This window comes from Tursiops truncatus, chromosome 3 (genome assembly GCF_011762595.2).
Source record: "Tursiops truncatus isolate mTurTru1 chromosome 3, mTurTru1.mat.Y, whole genome shotgun sequence".
Classification (NCBI taxonomy): Eukaryota; Metazoa; Chordata; class Mammalia; order Artiodactyla; family Delphinidae; genus Tursiops; species Tursiops truncatus.
In genome coordinates this window covers 168,159,581-168,179,219 of record NC_047036.1, presented here as the reverse complement: position 1 = coordinate 168,179,219, position 19,639 = coordinate 168,159,581, and the positions used below count along the sequence as shown (strand labels likewise).

At 55.6% G+C, this 19,639-nt stretch overlaps 1 protein-coding gene across 15 annotated transcripts in view; it reads left to right on the top strand.

Annotated features, from left to right (window-relative positions):
• Positions 1-19,639, top strand: part of ANKRD24 (ankyrin repeat domain 24) — a 27,791-nt gene extending 8,152 nt beyond the window's left edge. For 4 of the 15 annotated variants that reach the window (XM_073803421.1, XM_073803422.1, XM_073803432.1 and 1 more), the window contains 20 exons: positions 5,399-5,485; positions 5,587-5,717; positions 5,795-5,883; positions 7,020-7,084; positions 7,582-7,639; positions 9,180-9,250; positions 9,442-9,548; positions 9,724-9,911; positions 10,404-10,432; positions 11,067-11,147; positions 11,285-11,392; positions 12,007-12,051; positions 12,141-12,239; positions 13,086-13,158; positions 13,341-13,459; positions 13,636-15,042; positions 17,257-17,424; positions 18,645-18,770; positions 18,999-19,064; positions 19,266-19,639. In XM_073803421.1, coding sequence (XP_073659522.1) covers positions 5,399-5,485; positions 5,587-5,717; positions 5,795-5,883; positions 7,020-7,084; positions 7,582-7,639; positions 9,180-9,250; positions 9,442-9,548; positions 9,724-9,911; positions 10,404-10,432; positions 11,067-11,147; positions 11,285-11,392; positions 12,007-12,051; positions 12,141-12,239; positions 13,086-13,158; positions 13,341-13,459; positions 13,636-15,042; positions 17,257-17,424; positions 18,645-18,770; positions 18,999-19,064; positions 19,266-19,343 — 3,195 coding nt within the window. In that variant the 3' untranslated portion in view covers positions 19,344-19,639. Of the gene's footprint in view, positions 1-2,446; positions 2,540-4,202; positions 5,486-5,586; positions 5,718-5,794; positions 5,884-7,019; positions 7,085-7,581; positions 7,640-9,179; positions 9,251-9,441; positions 9,549-9,723; positions 9,912-10,403; positions 10,433-11,066; positions 11,148-11,284; positions 11,393-12,006; positions 12,052-12,140; positions 12,240-13,085; positions 13,159-13,340; positions 13,460-13,635; positions 15,043-15,368; positions 17,227-17,256; positions 17,425-18,562; positions 18,771-18,998; positions 19,065-19,265 lie in introns of those variants that run through there. The other 11 variants (XM_073803424.1, XM_073803425.1, XM_073803426.1 and 8 more) reach the window with 10 other exon arrangements.

The following is a 19,639-nucleotide window of genomic DNA, read 5'->3' as shown; positions in this document are numbered from 1 at the left end:
TACCTGCCAGGCTCCAGTTTCTCTGCCAAACTCAGGAGTCAGGTTCAGCTTTTGTTCGGCTGCCCCGAGGGAAGAAAGCAAACACCCGTGACTGCAGTGGTCCGTCTCCACCTCCGTCTCCATCTCTCCGGACCTTCCATTTCCCATTCTCAGCACACAACCTGCCCGGCGCGCCCTCTCCGCTCCTTTCTGCTTCTCTCATGATACAGCCTGCTCTGCCAGGTCCCAGCAGAGCGCCCTACTTGCTCTGAGCCTTCTCGCACCCTCTCTGGGCCTCAGTTTTTCCATCCATAAAATGGGAGAGACTTCCCTGGTGGTCCAGTGGTTAAGACTCTGCGCTTCCAATGCAGGGAGCACGGATTTGGTCCCTTGTTAGGGGAACTAAGATCCCACATGACACGCGATGCCGCAAAAAGAAAAGAAAAGAAAAGAAAAAAGATGGGAGTTAACTGGAGCCGGGAGCCTAGTCTTTGGATTCCCATCAACCTCCTGCCCTTATTTCAGGTTTTAGAAAAATCCTGCATGGAAGAAGAGTGCGGATTTGTAGAAAATTTTAGAGATTCGTAAACTCCCGGTGCCTCAACACTTTTTGGAAAATCTGTCTGTCTGTCTGTCTCTCCCTCACTTTTATTCCCAGAGTCACTGTTTCTTTTTCTTTTTTTTTTTCAGTTTGAACAAAGTAGTTTATTGCTATTAGATCAACACAGGCACTAGGGGATTGATTGAATTTTGTAGCTTGTAGTTTATTATTAGGATGCCCTGAAAAGTACTCTTGAAATGAACAAATGTACGTATAGATATATATTAGATATGTGACCTTATTTTAAATGAGTCACTATTTCTTTAATTCATTCAACAAACATTTATTCAGCACCTACTGTGGGCTGGAGATCAGGGCCTGCTTCACAGACACACACACAGACACACACACACACACACATACCCTGCCACTCAGAAGGACCCCATGTTTGGTTTCATACTCATTTCTCCCCATCTTGAAATTCTTCATAATTTTCCAACAAGGGGCCCTGCATTTTCATTTTGCACCGGGTCCTTCAAAATCTATACCCGGTACCTGCTGGGGATCCAGCCGCATTGACTAAGGGGGACAAAAATTCCTGCCTGTGCAGAGGTGAGATTCTGTGGAGAGATCAAGAGGAAACAATATTTTCAGAAAGGTACACAGGATGACGTCAGGTAGTGATAAGAACGATGAAGGAAAAATAACCCCCCACTAAGGGGTCAGAGTGACAAGGGGTGATCAGAGAAGGGCTCTCTGAAGAGGTGTCTTCCAGTGCAAAAGACAGTAAAGGAATCAGCGTTGTGGGCAGTGGAGGAAGGAGGGCATTCCGGGTGGAGGACACAGCAAGGGCAAAGGCCCAGAGGTGGGCAGAGCTGTCTGAGGACCAGAAAGGAGGCCACTGCAGCAGGATGTCACGGACCAGGGGAAAGGTAGGGGGAGATGAGCTCAGAGAGTTGACGAGGAGGATTGTTTAGAGCAAAGCTAGGCACATTTTTCCTGTAAAGGGCCAGAAAGTAAACTTTTTTTTTTTTTTTTTTTGCCACGCCACACAGCTTGTGGGATCTTAGTTTCCTGAGCAGGGATTGAACCCCGGCCCTCGGCAGTGAAAGCATGGAGTCCTAACCATTGGACCACCGGGGAATTCCCATAGGCCATTTGAAAATGGATGGGCATAGCCCCATCCCAATAACACTTGTTTTATGGACACTGGAATGAGAATTTCATATAATTTTCATGTGTCAGGAAATATTACTCTTCTTTTGATTTTTTTTTTTCCCTGACCACTTATAAGTGTAAAAACCATTCTTAGCTCTTGAGCTGGACCAAACCAGGTGGGGATGGGGTGGGCTGGGACTTGCCACCCACCCCAGCCCTGGGGACCTCAGTTGGCAGTTGGACCGCTTGCCATAGAACCTCCTGGGCTCTGTGAGCAGTTAGCATTTGATGCCGAGCAAAGTCGCTGGAGGCTTTTGAGCAGAAAAGAGAAATGCTCTGATGCAGGCTTTAGGAAGCTGTGGACCAGGGAGGGGAACAGAAGCAGGGAGGCCTGGGAGGAGGTGACCTCCAGATAGAATTGTGATGGGGCTGGACCATGGGTGAGAAGGGGTCCCTGGACGTAGTTTACAGCTGGCGGGGTTGGCTGCTGGATTGGGTATGGGGTGAGAGAGGAGTGAGATGATGCTAAGACTTGGCCTAAGCCCCTACCAGGACAGTGACGCCCTTGGCCCACTGCGGGGGGCTTCTGAGCTTGTCTAACATCCAGAAGGACAGGCCGAGGGCAGTTGGAAATCCGAGGCCTGAGCTGGGAGATCCATTTCAGTCTCCTCTCTGGACAAGCCTGAGAGGGTCACACCACCCCCCCTCGGTGTAAGAGGAGAGAGGAGCCCTTAACACCCTCCTTCCAACTCCCCAATTGCTTATCAGCAGATTCTCCATTTACCTGCCCCCACCTCTCCCTCCATCTGCCTAAAGGTGTCTAAGAATAATCACGGACAACAGCAGTGATCCTGCCTCCAGGTACACTGGGTGATACCTGGGACATTTACGGTTTTCACATGGTGTGTGTGGGGGGGGTGTTTCTGGACCAGGGGTGCCGCTCAACACCCCACAGAGTCCAGGATGGCCCCACCCCAGGGAATGACCAGGCCCCAAGTGTCAGCAGTGCCTCTGGGTGGAGGAACCCGGCTCTATAGTGTTCCTTCCATTATCTATCCCATTGTTAAAGAATTGAGGCCCAGAGAGGGAGAATGGCTGGCCCCGGGTCACACAGCAACTATACAATGGCCAAGCTGGGTTCAAAGCCCCAGTGCCTGTCAGCAGTCACTGCTCTTAAATTTGGGTTCCTGAAGGCCTGTCTCCTCACTCATCCCTTCTCTCCCCTGTAATCCCAATCTTCTCCCTTCTCCTGGTCCCTTCTCGAATTTGCATCCACAACACAGTGGACTATCCTGACTCTTGGAACCATTTGTGGCTCTCCTGACACCCCACACTCCTGGTTTCCCCCGCCTTCCCAGGACCCCCTCCTCCAGCTCCTATGCTAGCACCTCTCCTCCTCTGCCCCCACCCTTAAGTATGCACACCCCTGCCCCACCCCACGCCCCAGGTCCTGGACCAGGGCAGAGGCTACCGCACTGGTCCAGGAGAGCAATTTATTTCATGATTTCTCCCAAACATGATCTTGTTCCTGCCACTCCCCAACTCCTGCCCATTCTTCAAGTTTCAGCTCAGATGTCCTTTCTTCCAGGAAGTCCTCCCTGACTCCCCAGATGATATCAAGAGTCCTCTCTGAGCTCCCAGCTCACCTGGGCTTCCCTCATAATAGCCCTGATCACCTTGGTTCATAAATCCATGGATGTGTCTGTCTCCCCAGGGACCTCAGTGATAGCAGGGACATCTGTCTTCGTCACCACTGAGTCCCAATGCCCAGTGCAGTGCCAGGCACCCTGTAGCACAAGTGGACTGAATGAATGAAATACACATGGCTCAGAGGGCTTGGCTTTGTGAGTCACACATTAACAGAGCAAACATTCACCAACTGCCCACTCCACCCTGGGGTGCCCATCCCACCCTGGCCTCTGCCAGGGAGGCCTCAGTGGGACCCTGCTCTCAAGGGGCTTCCAGTCTGAGAAAAGCAGCAGAACACAGACCCTCCCAGCCCCTTGGAGTTAGAGCCAAAGGCTGTGTCCATTCTGTCTTTCAGTGGTTTAACTGAGCACCTACTATGTCCTGCGTCCCTAGGATTCAGTATTAGATATGTACACAGCCCAACCACATCTTTCTTTGAATCCGTGTTTATGGCGCACTATGTTCCAGGCCCCATATCTAGCATCTCATTTAGTCTTCCCAGTAACCCTCTGCAGTAGGTACTGTTTAATATGAAACCCATTTCCCGGATGAGGAAAGTGAAGTCCAAAGCAGGTAAGTATCTGGGCCGATCTTATAGATGGTAAATGCGGGTGTGTGGAGGGCAGGGGGCGTGGTGGGGGGGTGCCCTGGATTCAAATTCAGGTTTGTCAGACGGCAGAGCCCCGCTGGTGGATGATGAATGAATGAGTGAATGAATGAGTGAGGGAGAGCCCGGATAGCCCAGCGGCAGTGGAACCAGACCGGGAGTCACCTGAGACCACCCCCCCGTATCCCACACTCCCCCTCTTCCCCGCCCCCCCCCCCCCCCCCCCAGAGAGGCGGAGACGAACGCAGGCGGGTCCATGGAGATCCTGGGAGCCTGGCCCTCTTTGCCTCAGCCTCCCGGTGGCAAGAAGGTCAGGTCGGGCCACCGCGGTGCCCCTCCCCCAGAGCCCAGCCCCCTTCCCTGGCACTCCCCCCGACCCGTAGGGGAGAGGCCGGGAGGGGGGCAGCAGGCGGGGCACGCGGGGGAGGTTTGGCGCGGGGCTTGGAGGGACCGCGCGGGCCGGGCGGCCGAGCCCCGGCATCGCGGGCCCTTCCCTCTGGTCACCTCCCGGAGCCCGGCCGCCCGGCCGCCCGGCGCCCTGGACACCATGAAGCAGCTGTGCCTTTGCGCCGCCGCCTCCTTCGCGGTAGGGCCGGGGGAAGGGGCGCGGGAGCGGGGCGGGCGCGGGCCCTTCCTCCCCTCCCCGTCCCGCCCCTCCCCGCCCCCTGACCTCGCAGAGCCTAGACCCTCCACCCTCAGACCCGCGAAGGATGATCAGGGAGGAGGGAGGGGGCGGGGCAGAGACTGGGGGGGATGGATGGGACATATGGGGGGACGGTTTTGAGGACAGATGGGGACACAGGAGAATTTGGAGGGCATTTAGAGAGACAGTTTTGGGGAACAGTTTTGGGGGATCATTTGTGGGGACAGTTTGGATGCTGTTTTGGGTGATCTTTTCTGGGAAAAGATATTGACATTTGGAGAACAATTTTGGAGGACATCTGAAAGATTTTAGGGGAGGACATTTTGGGGACAGATGATGGGATCATTGGGGGGATGATTTTGGAGAACATGTCAGGAATTTGGGGAAGACATTTTGGAATGCATTTCAGATATTGGGACATTTGGGAGACAATTGTGACATCTCAGAGGCAGTCAAAGGATAGATGGCAGAGGGTGGTGCTGAGGGACATTGAAGCAACCTTTTTAGGGGTTCCTATGGGAAGATTTCGGAGGGTAGTTCAGAAAGGGATATGGTGAGGTGATATTGGAAAGGTGGCTTTCACTAAGGGATGGGCTGGGAGCCTAGGTTTGGGGGACAACTTTTTGGAAAGATGCTGGGGGCTGATCTGGGGATGGTTTAATGGTACGATGGTGGAAGTGGTGTATGACAGCTGGGGCGATGGACCTGGGGGCAGATGCTGGGGACCCAGGCTTGAGGGTTGCTGTCTCAGGCCCCCACCCAGGACCACTCCCCCCGGCAGCTGCGGCTCAGCCCCACTGACCTTGGCTCCTGCCCACCCTGCGGCCCCTGCCCCATCCCGAAGCCGGCAGCCAGAGGCAGGCGCCAGGCAAGTGCCCAGGCCGGGCGGTGAGAGCCCGGAGCCCCTGCTGGGGGAGTGGGGAGGGGCAGTGGCTGCCAGTCCCATGTTCCCCTGGGTGTGCCCCGCAGAGCCAGGACTGGGGCAAAAGTGACGAGCGGCTGCTGCAGGCCGTGGAGAACAATGATGCCGCACGGGTGGCCTCCCTCATTGTCCGCAAGGGGCTGGTGCCCACGAAGCTGGACCCCGAGGGCAAGTCCGCGTGAGTGCCCACGTCCTGGGGGTGTGATGGCTGAGGGGTGGCCACCCTGCAGCTGACCCCTGACCTCTGGCCTCCAGATTCCACCTGGCGGCCATGAGGGGTGCAGCCAGCTGTCTAGAGGTGATGCTGACACACGGCGCCAACGTTATGAGCACGGATGGGGCAGGTACTACCCGCCGGGCCCTGGGGGAGGGAAGAGGAACTCAGACCAGGTGCCCAGCCTGAGGGTCCAGCCGGGCCCTGCTTCATGGCCTCCATGTCCTGCTGAAAAAGGGGGGTTCTCTTCAGTGCCCCCAGGGAGGCACAGGGGCGAGTCAGGCTGTGGTACCCAAGGATGGAGACCATGACCGGCAGCAAACAGAGTGAGTCAACTTGTGGATCAGGGAGAGCTGGGACTCAGGTAGTGGTTGAGTCAGAGGAAGTAATGGAAACAGAGGAGCATCTGAGCTTGAGGAGCATCTGGGGGCGTGAGAATAACAAGTACAGTTTTTTGGAGGGGAGTATCTGAGGTGCATGGAGTAGCTGGGCTCTAGAGTTAGCTGGAGCTCTGGGAGTAGCTGAGACAAAAGGAGAATCTAGGTGTGTGACTTAACTAGGGCCCTGAGGGATAACTGCAATAGAAAGCATGGCCAGAGGGAGTAGTTGGGACTCAGGGAATAGCTAGGCATGGGGCATAGCCACATCTGAAGCTTCAGGGCAACAAGTATAGGAGCCAGGATGTATGGGTACTGGGAATTTGTGGAGTATCAAAGAAAGCGGCATAGCTGGCACTTTGGTGTAGTTGAGCTTATAGAGTAGCTGGGACCTGGGGAGTAGCTGGGGACCTGGGGAGTAGCTGGGACCTAGGGAGTAAGCTGGTGACCTGGGGAGTAGCTGGGGACTGGGGGAGTAGCTGAGGACCTGGGGAGTAGCTGGGGACCGAGGGAGTAGCTGGGGACCGAGGGAGTAGCTGAGGACCTGGGGAGTAGCTGGGGACCGAGGGAGTAGCTGGGGACCGAGGGAGTAGCTGAGGACCTGGGGAGTAGCTGAGGACCTGGGGAGTAGCTGGCGACCTGGGGAGTAGCTGGGGACAGTAGTGCTTGAGGAGTGGATGGATGTGGAGTGTAGCTGGGATGAGATTGTCTGGGACACCTACTAGCTGAGGTTTGGAGAGCCTCTGGTCCCAGGGAGTAGCACAGTTTTGAGAAGTACCTGGGTTTGGGGACTTGTTAGAGTCATCACAAGTAGTTGACACAGGTTTGGGGGGGCAACTGGAAGTTCCCTGAGTATCTGAAGCTCTAGTACATTCTCTCTCCCTTTCAGGTTACAGTGCCCTCCACCTGGCCGCCAAGTATGGGCACCCTCAGTGCTTGAAGCAACTACTGCAGGTCATGTCCTTTCCTGCCTCAGATACTTCCCAACCCCAGATACTCCCTTGCCCTGACTAGTCCTGAGTTCCAGGAATTCACTGAACCCCCAGTTACCCCCTGAATCCTTTGTATTCCTTGGCCCCTTTTACTCCTGAGTCCCAGCTACTCCTTGGACAACCAGATACTCCCTGAGTGTCCAGCTACTTCCCACACCCAAGTTATACTCCCAATACCAGCTATTTCCTGAGCCCAGCTTCTCCCCAAACCCCCGGCTGCCCCTGGGCTCCCAGCTAATCCCTCTTTCTCACCGATTTTCATAAAAGCCAAGAGAGTCATTTGGGGGCCTGTGAGAAGTGGGTTCCACAGAGCAGGTGGGTGGGAGGGGAGAAGGGGGGAGGCAAGGAGGCTGAAATACAGCAGAGCCCAAGGAGGGGCAGTTCCTAGAGAAATTAGGCAACAGGGATGGCTCCTAAACAGGGATGGCTCCACCTCCAATGACACGCCTCCCCCCCCAGGCATCCTGCGTGGTGGATACTGTGGACAGTAGTGGGTGGACGGCCCTGCATCACGCAGGTGGGTGCAGCCTGGCCTCGCCCTGGCCACCATGGCCCAGAGGGGGCTAGGCTTGGGAATTATTCTACCTAGGGCTCTGGGGACCTGCCTAGGACATTCCACCTCCTTCCTCATGGAGCCCCTACCGTGTGCCAGGCACTGGGCTCTGCATTATCCTCAGTGACCCTTTGAGCCATGGACGATGACCATTGCACAGACAAGGGGATTGAGGCTTATCAGCAAGAAAGTGGGGAGGATCCAGGCCGTCTGACCCCGAAGCACAGGCTGCTGTATGCTGGGCCTGGGTGAGGACGATCAGAGGGTGACCAGAGTATAATTTGCTTCAAGGAACTCCTAGGGAATCTCAGGAAGGCCAAAGGTCCAGGCAACCTTCATAGTCATCAAATCCAAATTCCTTTCCTGAGGGAGGGAAGGGACCCACCCACCTGAGCCAGGACCCAGCCCAACGTCTGTCCACTGTGCCCATGACATTCGAGAATGTCTTTCACTTGATGACTCAAGAAACGTCTATCCTCTTGGGAGCGTGGAATACATTTGCTCTGGAGTTTTATTCACTGTTGAAACATTCCCTGCAGTTGGAGTACGCTGCCACCTAGTGGTGGCAAAGCCTTTGATCACGTTATGGAAGCTCCATGGTTTTTTTCTTTCAATAAATATTGAGTACCTGCTGTGTGCCAGGCTCGGTTCTAAGCGATGGGATTACAACAGCAAACAAAACCCTATAAGTCCTTGGGCACACAGCAGGTAATCACATAAAGTTTGATGATTTTTTTTTTAGCTTTTTTTCTTATTTTATCTTTTTGGCCATGCTGCACAGCACGTGGGATCTTAGTTCCCTCACCAGGGATCGAACCCGCGCCCCCTGCAGTGGAATTGCGGAGTCTTAACCACTGGACCACCAGGGAAATCCAAGAGTTTAATGGTTTTCCAGCAACACTTCCTTGCACAAAGCCCTTCCTTCCCTCTTTGAGGCTCTGGACATAACACACCTTGTCCTACTTCCTTGATGACCAAGTCCTTCCAAGCTCCTCCCTGCCTCAGGGTCCATGTCCATGCAGTGACCTCTACCCTCCCCCTTTCACCATCAAAACCCAAGCTCAGATCAAACCCCGAGAAGCCTGCCCAACCTCAGCGGAGGTCTGATCTCTGTAGTAAATATTAACACTCTTTGTATGAGGGTTTGGTGTATAGTCGGTACACAATAAATGCTGGTTGAATCAAAAGGGGTTAAATACATGAAAATCAGTGAAACGTTCCACCCTAAGAGGGACCCACAGTGGAATGTGGAAGGAGCTTGGGACTGGGAATTAGAAGACCTGGGTCCTCATCCTGGCTCTTTCTCTGACCCCCTGGGTGACCGTGGGCCTGGCTGGGCCTCAGTTTCTTCATCTGTATAATAGGAGTCATATCTTTGTCACTGATCTTCTGGGGGAGGTGGGAGTTTCTCATGAAATAAAGGATAAGAATCACGCTCAGGCAGAAGGCCCCCAGAAAATATCAAAGCCATGCCCTTCCTACCCACCCTTCTCTCTTTTTCCAGCGGCTGGCGGCTGCGTCTCCTGCTCAGAAATGCTCTGCTCCTTCAAGGCACATCTGAATCCCCGAGATCGGGTGAGTCTTTGGGATCTTGTGGGGAAAGATACTGCATTTGAGGTATGCTGCCACCCGGTGGCAGCATCCCAGGCACCCTTTGAAAAGTATGAAGATTTGGAGGGAAGCTTGGGGGCCGTCATAGGCTTCCCCACCTCCCAGAGTCATTCTCTCATGCCTTGTCTCACCCCTCTCCCACCCCCCTCCCCCAGCTGGGTACAACACCCCTCATCATAGCAGCTCAGATGTGTCACACAGATCTGTGCCGCCTCCTCCTGCAGCAAGGGGCTGCTGCAAATGACCAGGACCTTCAGGGCAGGTGAGCATCTCCCCTCTCAGCCAGTCCATTGTGTGCTGTGTGACTTAAGCAAGTCTCTTAATCTCTCTGGGTGTGGGATCTAGTTGTCCTCCTCCCCTTACCCACCCTGGGTGTTGAGGAGGGTGTGGTGGTTTGAAAGTGTCCTCACCCCCTCAGTAGCCTCCTCTTCTGGTAGGACGGCCCTGATGCTGGCCTGTGAGGGAGCCAGCCCCGAAACAGTGGAGGTGCTGCTGCAGGGTGGGGCCCAGCCGGGCATCACTGATGCGCTGGGCCAGGACGCTGCTCACTACGGCGCCCTGGCAGGGGACAAACTCATCCTACACCTCCTGCAGGAGGCCGCCCAGCGCCCCTCAGCACCCAGCGGTATGCAAACCCCACCTCTGAACAATTTTGAGCACCCTCCTCCATCTTCTAGGTAATTTCTTGTCACCCCTTTCTCTCCCTCCCTACTGTGGATAGTTTCAAGGTATCCCTATTTGTATTATAGGAGGTTTCATTGCTCCCGTCACACTACTCAGGACAGTTTTGAGGAACCCCAGAGCTTTTAGAATAGCCTAGGGGTCAACTCTGTTTTCCTGGGTCATCCATATGCTTGGATGTTTACCTTTCCTAAGAATTGGCCCTTCCGCTTGCCCCATCCTGGAGATGCCACTGTTCTCTCTTTTTGAGAGTTTCAAGGCCCCTCCTATTAGTATTCTGTCAAAGTGGTTGATTCCTACCTTGAAAGTCCTGATTCTGGGGGGAGTTGGGAGCCGTCTCAAGTCCCCTGGGCTCACTAATGCCCTTCCTAGGGCTAGGAATGGAATCCCTAGAACAGTGCCTGACCCTGCTTCCCTCTCTCCCCTGCCCTCCCAGAGGATGACTCAGGCGAGGCATCATCTCAGGTATGGATCCCTAAGCAGCGAGCAAGTCCCTCTCCCTGTGCACACACTACCTTCCCCCTTGCCCCAGGCTCCCTGGGAAGAGCAGGAAGAGGTGGACCCTTGACTCAGGGTTAATACCAGGAAGGACCAGGTTGGGGAAGAATGCCGCCTTCGGGGTATGCTGCCACCAAGTGGCGGCAGCACCCACAGCATAATTCTCAAGACTCAGTGAGAACACTGGGGGGATGGGGCCACATCATGGGGCTAGGGTGGGATGGTAGAGGGAACTGAGATGGGTGAGGGCTGGTGCAGTCAGCGAAGGAGTCAGGTCTGGCCTCTTTCTCTCTTCCGGCACTACAGCATCTCAGCTCCATAGGGAAAGAATTGTAAACAATTGGGTCCAGCTGGGGAAAGTGCCAGGGCATGGAGAGGGGCAGAGGGTAAAACATAAGATTTAGAGCTCCCAGGAGATGTGGTCTTGCCCCCTTTTATGCTGGGATAAGTGAGGACCAGCGAGAGGCAGGGACTCACTCGAGATCACACAGGAAGTGAGGGCACAGTTGGGGCTGGTGACAGAGAGTGGGTTGGCTGTGTTGGTTTATTTGGGTGGGAGGCTGGCGTGTCCCCCATGTACCCCTTCTACCCCTCCCCCCAGAACTCTGTGTCCAGCCATGAAAAGCAAGGGGCCCCCAAGAAGCGAAAGGCACCTCAGCCCCCTGCCAATATCCCGATGCCGGTGAGAGATGCCCTGGCCTTGGGGGGAGGCATGGAGGGACTCCAGGCAGGATGGGGAGAAAGCTCTGGCTCAGGTACGGGAGGGTACAGTCCTTGGGCATCATGTAAAGGTGGTGGGTTCCCGGGGTCGGGGGACAGGATGATCAAGATGCCTATGAGGAGATCGTGCGGCTGCGACAGGAGAGGGGCCGCCTGCTGCAGAAGATCCGGGGCCTGGAGCAGAACCAGGAACGGAAGAAGCAGGAGGTGAGGGGCCTCAGAGACATGGGCCTTGGGCTAAGCCTGCAGCAGGTACCATTTTGGGGGTACCCTACCTCTTCTCCCTCTCCACACACACGGGCCTCCTCGGTGTTCCTCCAACACTCCAGGCACGGTGCTGCCCCCGGGCCTTTGCACGTGCTGTGGCCTCTGCCAGAAACACCTTTTCCCAGATGTCCTTATGACTCCCTCCCTCATCTCCTTCAGGTCTTTGCTCAAAGACACCTTCCCTACCCAAATTATTTAAAATTGTTACACCCCGACTCACTTCACAGTTCCCTTTATTTTTATTCAAAGCACTTACTGCTATTGGATGTACCATATATTTTATTCATATTCACCCATTCGACTGTAAGCCCACGAGGGCAGACATGGTTGATGGTGCCTGGCTCACAGTAGATGCTTCATAAGTATTTACTGGATGGATGAATATTTGAGTAAGTGAGTGAATGAATAAATAAACGAATTAGTGGCCCTAAAGGGGGTCTGGCACAAAATAGGCCAGAGGACATCTGTGGTTGGGATGGAGGGCCACTGAGCAGGAGGTAGGCCAGGGAGGCCCCCCAGCCCAGATCCAAGCCCAGGCCCCTTTCTTCCGTCAGCTGCCAGAGGCGGAGGCCAGCTCCCTCCACAGCCTGGAGAGACAGGTAGGGTGGAAGGTGGGGGGAAGCTGGATGGCCAGCTGCCCAGTGTTTTCCCCAGAGGCCCACTGAGCCCCCCCACTGCCTCCCTGCAGGTGCAAGAGCTACAGCAGCTGCTGGCAGAGAGGCAGGAGGAGAAGGAGAGTCTAGGACGGGAGGTGGAAAGTTTGCAGAGCAGGCTGTCCCTGCTGGAGGTGGGCCCAGCCGGGAGCAGGGCAGGGGTGGGGCTTCTAGGGGCGGGGCCACCAGGGGCGGGGCCACCAGGGGGAAGGGCCTCTCTTCTGCTGCAGCTGCATGATAGCCACACTAATACACATAGTCACACACATGCAAACACAGAACAGACAAACGTACAAACACAGGTACACATAATAGACACTTTTAAAAACACAGAATCACACATGCTGACATACGTGCAGAGATGAACAGCCACGCTTGTATATATGTGGTCTTACACATACAACAGGCAAACACACAACAAACACATCTATGGGTGTATAATCACACATGCACAACATATACTTGGGCACACACAGCAGATATTTCTCATTCAATCACACACCTAGGCAACACACCCACAAATACATGTACACACACAAGTATTTCTCAAAATACATAATTACACAAACATAGATACATGTACACAACCATGTTCACGCACATGCACACATACAGAAACACAGAACGGTCACACACCACAGACTAAAATACAAGTGCAAAATCACACACAGTCACGGGGACTCACATAGGAGAGACCGGGGCCACTGTGCACGCCCACACGTGCACACACATGCTCACCGCCGACCCACAGACCCTGAACCACTGTTGCAGGTACTCGCACACAGGCAGACAGCCGTGGCCCCACACAGAATTGCAGACACACCCTTTCAAGGACTCACTCCCATCCCTCTCTTGGTCCCCTGTGACCAGGTGGCACGTACACCCCTAGTTGTTGGGGTTATGGACACAAACTTGGGGGAGACATGGGGGCTGGAGGGAGGGCAAGACCCCGAGCCGGACCCTGATCACCCCCCCACCAGAATGAGAGGGAGAACACCAGCTATGATGTGGCCACCCTGCAGGACGAGGAGGGTGAGCTGCCCGACTTCCCAGGTGAGCTCCCACCTGCCCTCCCCCACCCGTTGTGTCTGGGGCCCCAGGAGTTGGAGCCTTGACCCATAGGCATTGAGAGAGGTTGCGTCTGGGAGGGAGCTTGGCCCGCCCCGTTAGTTATTCCACTCCCCAAAGTCGGCCTGCCCAGGGACCCTGGGGCCTGACTCTGTGTCCCCTGCCAGGGGCTGAGGCGCTGCTCTCCAAGCACCTAAGCCCATCGGCCCAGGATCTCTTGGCCTCGCTGCAGGAGCAGGTGGCCACGCTCACCAGACAGAACCAGGAACTGATGGAGAAGGTCCAGGTGGGGAAACTGAGGCCCGGGAGGGTTGGGTGGGGACAGACCTGAGGACCTGAGGGGCTGTTCCCCGGGGGGTTGGGCGGGCACGTGGCTGAGTCTGTGGACAGGGAAAGTGGCATGGCTGCCCTGTGCCCCCCATGGCCACTTCAGCTCTTGCCCGGCTGCCCTGCCCCCGCCAGATCCTGGAGCACTTCGAGAAGGACGAGATGGAGGCTGACAGTCTGGCCGAGGTCATCCCTCTGGCGCTGTACAACTCTCTCTGGGCTGAGTTTGACCAGCTCCGCAGGCAGCATGCCAAGGCCCTGCAGGCGCTGGGGCAGCAGGAAGCACAGGAGGGCCCTGGAGAAGAGGAGGCAGCCCCTAGGGAGGGCAACGGCCCGGGAGCCAAGGCCGCCAGAAACGGACCAGTGGAAGCAGAGCTTAACGGCACTGCAGCTCCGGAAACCAGAGTTAATGGAGCCAAGAGCACAGATGAGGAGGCTGCGGGAGTAGAAACCACGGAAGCCAGAGCTTTGGAAGCAGCATCCATGGTGGCGGAGGCCACGGAAACAAGACCCACGGACGCTGAGGCCACGGAAACAGAGGGTGTGGGCGCCGAGCGCTTGGAAACAAAGGCCGCGGGGGCTGAGGTCACAGAAACGAAAACTCTAGAAGAAGGAGGAAACTCAGAAACAGAGGCCACGGGAGCAGAGTCCACAAATATGAAAACAGAGGAACCAGAATGGAAGGCCAGTGGAACAGGTGCTGTGCAGGAAGAGCTCACAGGCACAGGGACCATGAAAACGGAGGCCGTGGGAGTGGAGGCCACGACCCCGAGGGTCACCACAGGCCCCACCTTGCACCCCAGTGCTGCCGAGCTGGAGGCGGCCCACGGCAAGTGTGAGCCCGCGGAGGCCGAGGGTGGTGGAGCTGGCGGGGTCAGCAGCGGTGACGCAGGCCAGCTGCGGGCCGCCCTGGAGCAGGCCCGGGAGGACCTCCGAGACCGGGACTGCCGCCTCCGGGAGATGGAAGCGGCCTCAGCCCAGCTGGACGAGGCCCAGGCCGGCCGGCTGTTGGCCGAGGAGGAGGCTCGAGGCCTGCGGGCAGAGCTGGCCCAGCGGGAGGAGTTGCGGCTGGAGCTGAGCCGGGAGGTGCAGGCCCTACGGGAGCAGCTGGCTACGGCCGCAGCCGCCGGGGAGCAGCAGCGGGCTGCGGCCATCAAGCTGGGCCAGGCGCGGGATGTGGCTGAGGCCCGGGCTTCTGAGCTGGCCGCGGCCTGCGAGGAGGCTCGGCGGGGCCTGGCGGAATTGCGTGAGGCCTCCGAGGTGCTCCACCAGTCAGTGGTGCCAGCCTCGGAGCATCACCGGCTGCAGGAGGAGGCCCTGGAGTTGCGGGGACGGGCGGCCAGCCTGGAGCAGGAGGTGGTGGCCACGGGCAAGGAGGCCGCCCGTCTGCGGGCAGAGCTGGAGCGCGAGCGTGTGGGCAGCGTGGCCCGCCTGGAGCACGAGCGCATCGTGGATGCCCTGCAGGCCGACGTGGCCCGGCTGCAGGGGCAGCTGGAGGAGCTGGGGCGACGCCACGAGAAGACCAGCGCCGAGGTCTTCCAGGTGAGCGTGGTGGGATCCTCATTGGGCACAGCCAGTAGCCAGTTGGTGGTCTGTTCTGACCCCACAGCCATGCGATGTTTCGACCCCATCGGTTTCAGTCCTGCAGAGACTTGACGCTGCGATATATCCAGGTGGACCTTTGACCCTGCAGCCATTCTGACCTCCTGGGTGTTTCAACTGGTGTTTTCTTTTTAAAAACCTTTTGGTCATTTTGACCCCATCATTTTTTCTAATGGTTAGCCCTTTTTGCCATCTTCCTTTTTTGTTTTTGTTTTTGTGGTACGCGGGCCTCTCACTGTTGTGGCCTCTTCTGTTGCGGAGCACAGGTTCCGGATGCGCAGACTCAGTGGCCATGGCTCACGGGCCTAGCCGCTCCACGGCATGTGGGATCCTCCCGGACCGGGGCACGAACCCACGTCCCCTGCATCGGCAGGCGGACTCTCAACCACTGCGCCACCAGGGAAGCCCGCCATCTTCCTTTTTGTCTATCTATTTATTTATTTATTTATTTTTGGCTGTGTTGGGTCTTTGTTGCTGCCCGCGGGCTTTCTCTAGTTGCGGCGAGAGGGGGCTACTCTTCGTTGTGGTGTGTAGGCTTCTCATTGCGGTGGCTTCTCGTTGCGGACCACGGGCTCTAGGCGTGTGGGCTCAGTAGCTGTGGCTCGTGGGCTCTAGAGCGCAGGCTCAGTAGCTGTGGCGCACAGGCTTAGCTGCTCCGTGGCATGTGGGATCCTCCCAGACCAGGGCTCGAACCTCTGTCCCCTGCATTGGCAGGTGGATTCTTAACCACTGTGCCACGGGGGATGTCCCTGGCACGTGGGATCTTCGTTGCAGTGCACGGGCTCAGTAGTTGCGGCGCACGGGCTCTCTAGTTGTGACACGCGGGCTCTAGAGCATGCGGGCCTAGTTGCCCCACAGCATGTGGGATCTTAGTTCCCTGACCAGGGATCGAACCCACACCCCTTGCAGTGGAGGAAGGAGGATTCTAAACCACTGGACAACCAGGGAAGTCCTGAAGGTGGATCTTTTGACCCCATCTCTTTTCTTAAATACACACACACACACACACACCCCCCGCAAAAAAACCTAGCAACTGTTTTTAACAAATATGTGAATAAAAAGCCACATTTGTTAGTTGTCATCAGGAAAGCGTTTTTCTCTCCATGCCTCTGTTTACTCACCTGTATAATGGAGCTAATAATAGTTCTTAGTCCTCACATGAGAATTAAGTGGTTTAATTTTACTTAGGACAGTGATGGTACAAGTGATTAATAATTGCAGCCAGGATTACTGTTTTTCCAAGAACATTCTCTTCTATTTTTTTTTTTTTTTTTGGCTGCACTGCTTTCAGGGATCTTAGTTCCCCGACCAGGGATCTAACCTGTGCCCCCTGCAGTGGAAGCGTGGAGTCTTAACCACTGGACCGCCAGGGAAGCCCTATTTTCTGAATTTTACCTTCCTTCATGATCACTTCTTTTGTGGGTAAATTTTGCAAGTCTGATTTGATTCAGACTTAGTTTTTTTTTTTTTAATTGTTAAGGTGTAGTCAGTCTGTACTAAGTGGAACATCTAATTATTATCCATTTTCCCTGACCTTTTATTTCTTTTAAGGCCAATGATCCCCCCCCAGGATCAATTTTTGCAAATCTAACACTGCTCCAATCTTGATATTTTTGTGAAAATGCAGTCATCAATTTTGGGGCATTTGTTTGCTTTTCATCCAGACTCTTCTGTTTTTCCTTCATTTCGTAAGAAATCTACAAACCTTCACACCACTGGCAGAGAAAAGAACATTGGCTATATTGTAATAATAATGATAATAACGTTCATTATGTAATAATAACACTAAAAACAACATCACAAACTTGAAGATAGCACTTACTGTGTGCCAAGCACCATTCTAAGTGTATTCCATGTATTTTCTCATTTTATCCTCACAATCACCCTGTGACGTGGAGGCGCTTATTATCCTCGTTTTACATATGAGCAAATTGAGACACAGAGAGCTTGTGTCACTTGTCTAAGGACACACAGCTTGGCAGAGTCAGAATGTTCATCGGGCCCAAAGAAATCCAGAACTTCCCTGAATCAAATTCCTTGAGGCCAAACGGGCTTGAATAGCCTCAGACCAAAATAGAAGGGTCAGAATCTTTGGTGTCCAGGCATCTTTGGGGTCCAGACGTCCTCAGGGTCACACATGGGTTTGGGCCGCAGGTGCAGCGGGAGGCGCTATTCATGAAGAGTGAACGGCATGCGGCCGAGGCCCAGCTGGCCACCGCAGAGCAGCAGCTGCGGGGGCTACGTACTGAGGCCGAGCGGGCACGCCAGGCCCAGAGCCGTGCCCAGGAGGCCCTGGAGAGTGCCAAGGAGAAGGACAAGAAGGTGGGTCCCCTTTTCTTGTGCTCAGTCAGGGGGCCCCCCACTCGACAGAGGTTGGAGGGAATCTAAGAATGTCCCAACTGAAAGAGCCTTGGGAAATCAGCCCATTTTTCAGATGAGCAAACAGAGGCTCCAAGAGGCAAACTGAGTGTCTTGAAGTCACACAGCACCTCACTAGACAGTGGATGTGACCCCCAGAGCCCCAGGTGCTTTAGCACACAGAGAAACCCAGCCCCAACCTGCTGTGTGACCCTGGGCAAGTCACTTGACCTCTCTGAGCCCCAGTTTCCACCTCTGTAAAATGAAGATAAAATTGCGGTAGGGATTATGGTTTATTTGTAGCAGTGTTCCTCCCCTTCAGCACTAGTGACATTTGGGGCTAGGTTAGTCTTTGTGGGGGACCATCCCGGGCACTGTGGGGCATGGAGCAGCATTCGTGGCCCCTACCCACTCGATATCAGGAGCACCCCCAGTGGTGACAAACACAGATATTGCCTGGCATCCCCGGGAGGCAGGATCTCCCCTGGTTGAGAACCTCTGATCTATAGAAATAACAATAAAGCCCAGCATTTATTGAGTGCCTGCTGTTTGCTGACACAGTTTAAACTTAATCACAGCAGCCTGCCAAGGTGAGAAGTGTGATTCTCTTTACAGATGAGGAAACTGAGATTCAGAGGGTGTAAGTCATCTTCCCAAGATCTCCAGCAGGGAAAGGGTAGAGAAGGACCCAAACCCTGGCCTGTCTGACCCAGCCCCACCAGGCCAGGCTGCTTTCGGCCCTCCTGTTCTGTCTGTCTCCGCTTTCACTTCCCGGGACTCCAAGATCCACAAGGTTTTTCTGTAAAGGGCCAGACGGTCAATGTTCTTGGCCTTACTTGGCCAGGGCACTCAGCTCTGCCGCTGATGCAGGAGCGGTAGACCCTGTGGCAATGAATGGGCTTGGCCGTGCGCCAATGACATTTTACGTTTGGCCATGGAAATGTGAATTTGGTTTCATTTGCACATGTCGGGAAATGTCATTCTTCTTCGGACTTCTTCCCCCTCAACCATTTAACATGTGGAAACCATTCTTAGCCGATGGGCCGGACTCAGCCTGCAGGGCAGAGTTTGCTAACCTCTAGGATGCAACTTTCCCTCCAAGGCCTGTCCTTTGCCTGGAAAGGTCGCAGGCCCCCAGCCCTGGGCTCAGGATGCTAGCTGACCCTCCCCTGATCCCACCTCAGATCACAGAGCTCTCCAAGGAAGTCTTCAGTCTTAAGGAGGCACTGAAGGACCAGCCGGGAGCCCCAGGCTCCTCGGACGTGGAGGCCCTTCGTGGCCAGGTGAAGGCTCTACGGGAGCAGCTGGAGGTGAGAGCCTCGCCCACCCGCTGGGCACAGGGGTCCCCGGAGGGTGACGGGCAGGCAGGAGGTTGGGCACATGGGCCAGGCGTGGAAGGAAAACAGTTCAGTATTTTAGCAAGCAGGACAGCCACGCCGGCGCCTACCATCAAACTAGGGGCTCGGGGTGCAAAGGGGGCTTTCTGGCATATCTTGGAGGGGGTTCTGCTTTTCTGAGCGTCCTCCCCACACCCACAGGAAGCTGCCAGGGACCACAGTGCCGTGGTGGCCTTGTATAGGAGCCACCTCCTCTACGCCATTCAGGTGAGTCACCCTGGCTTTGGGTGCGCCACTGCTGCTCCCTGGGCCTCAATGTCCCCATCTGGACAACGGGACGCTGGTCGAGGGAAGAGGTTCATGGCCTCCGGGGCGGGGGGGGGGGGCGGGGAGGGGAATGGGGAAGCTGGGTGGGGGGCGGTGGGGAACGCCCAGGCTCTCTCCGCTTCTCTCCACCTCCCGCCCCAGGGTCAGATGGATGAAGATGTACAGCGGATTCTGAGTCAGATCCTGCAGATGCAAAGACTCCAGGCCCAGGGCCGCTGAGGTCAGAGCACTGCCCTCCGCCTTCCAGGCCCCGAGTCGGGGCTCCCAGACTCACGCGCTGACCATCCGCACTTGGAGACCAGCCTGGGCTCCTTCCCAACGGTCCCTCACTGCCTCCACGGCCCCACTGGTCCCTGCATGCGCTGGTCAGTCTAGACCCGGGCCCTGACCGTGTACCCTTCCCTGCGCCGGAGAATTTGTGAGTCCCCTCCCTCACGTCTGGTCTTATCATCAGACGCCACCCCAGGAATAAAAGCTCACGGAGCAGAGGATGAAAGCATCGTGTGGCCTGATTG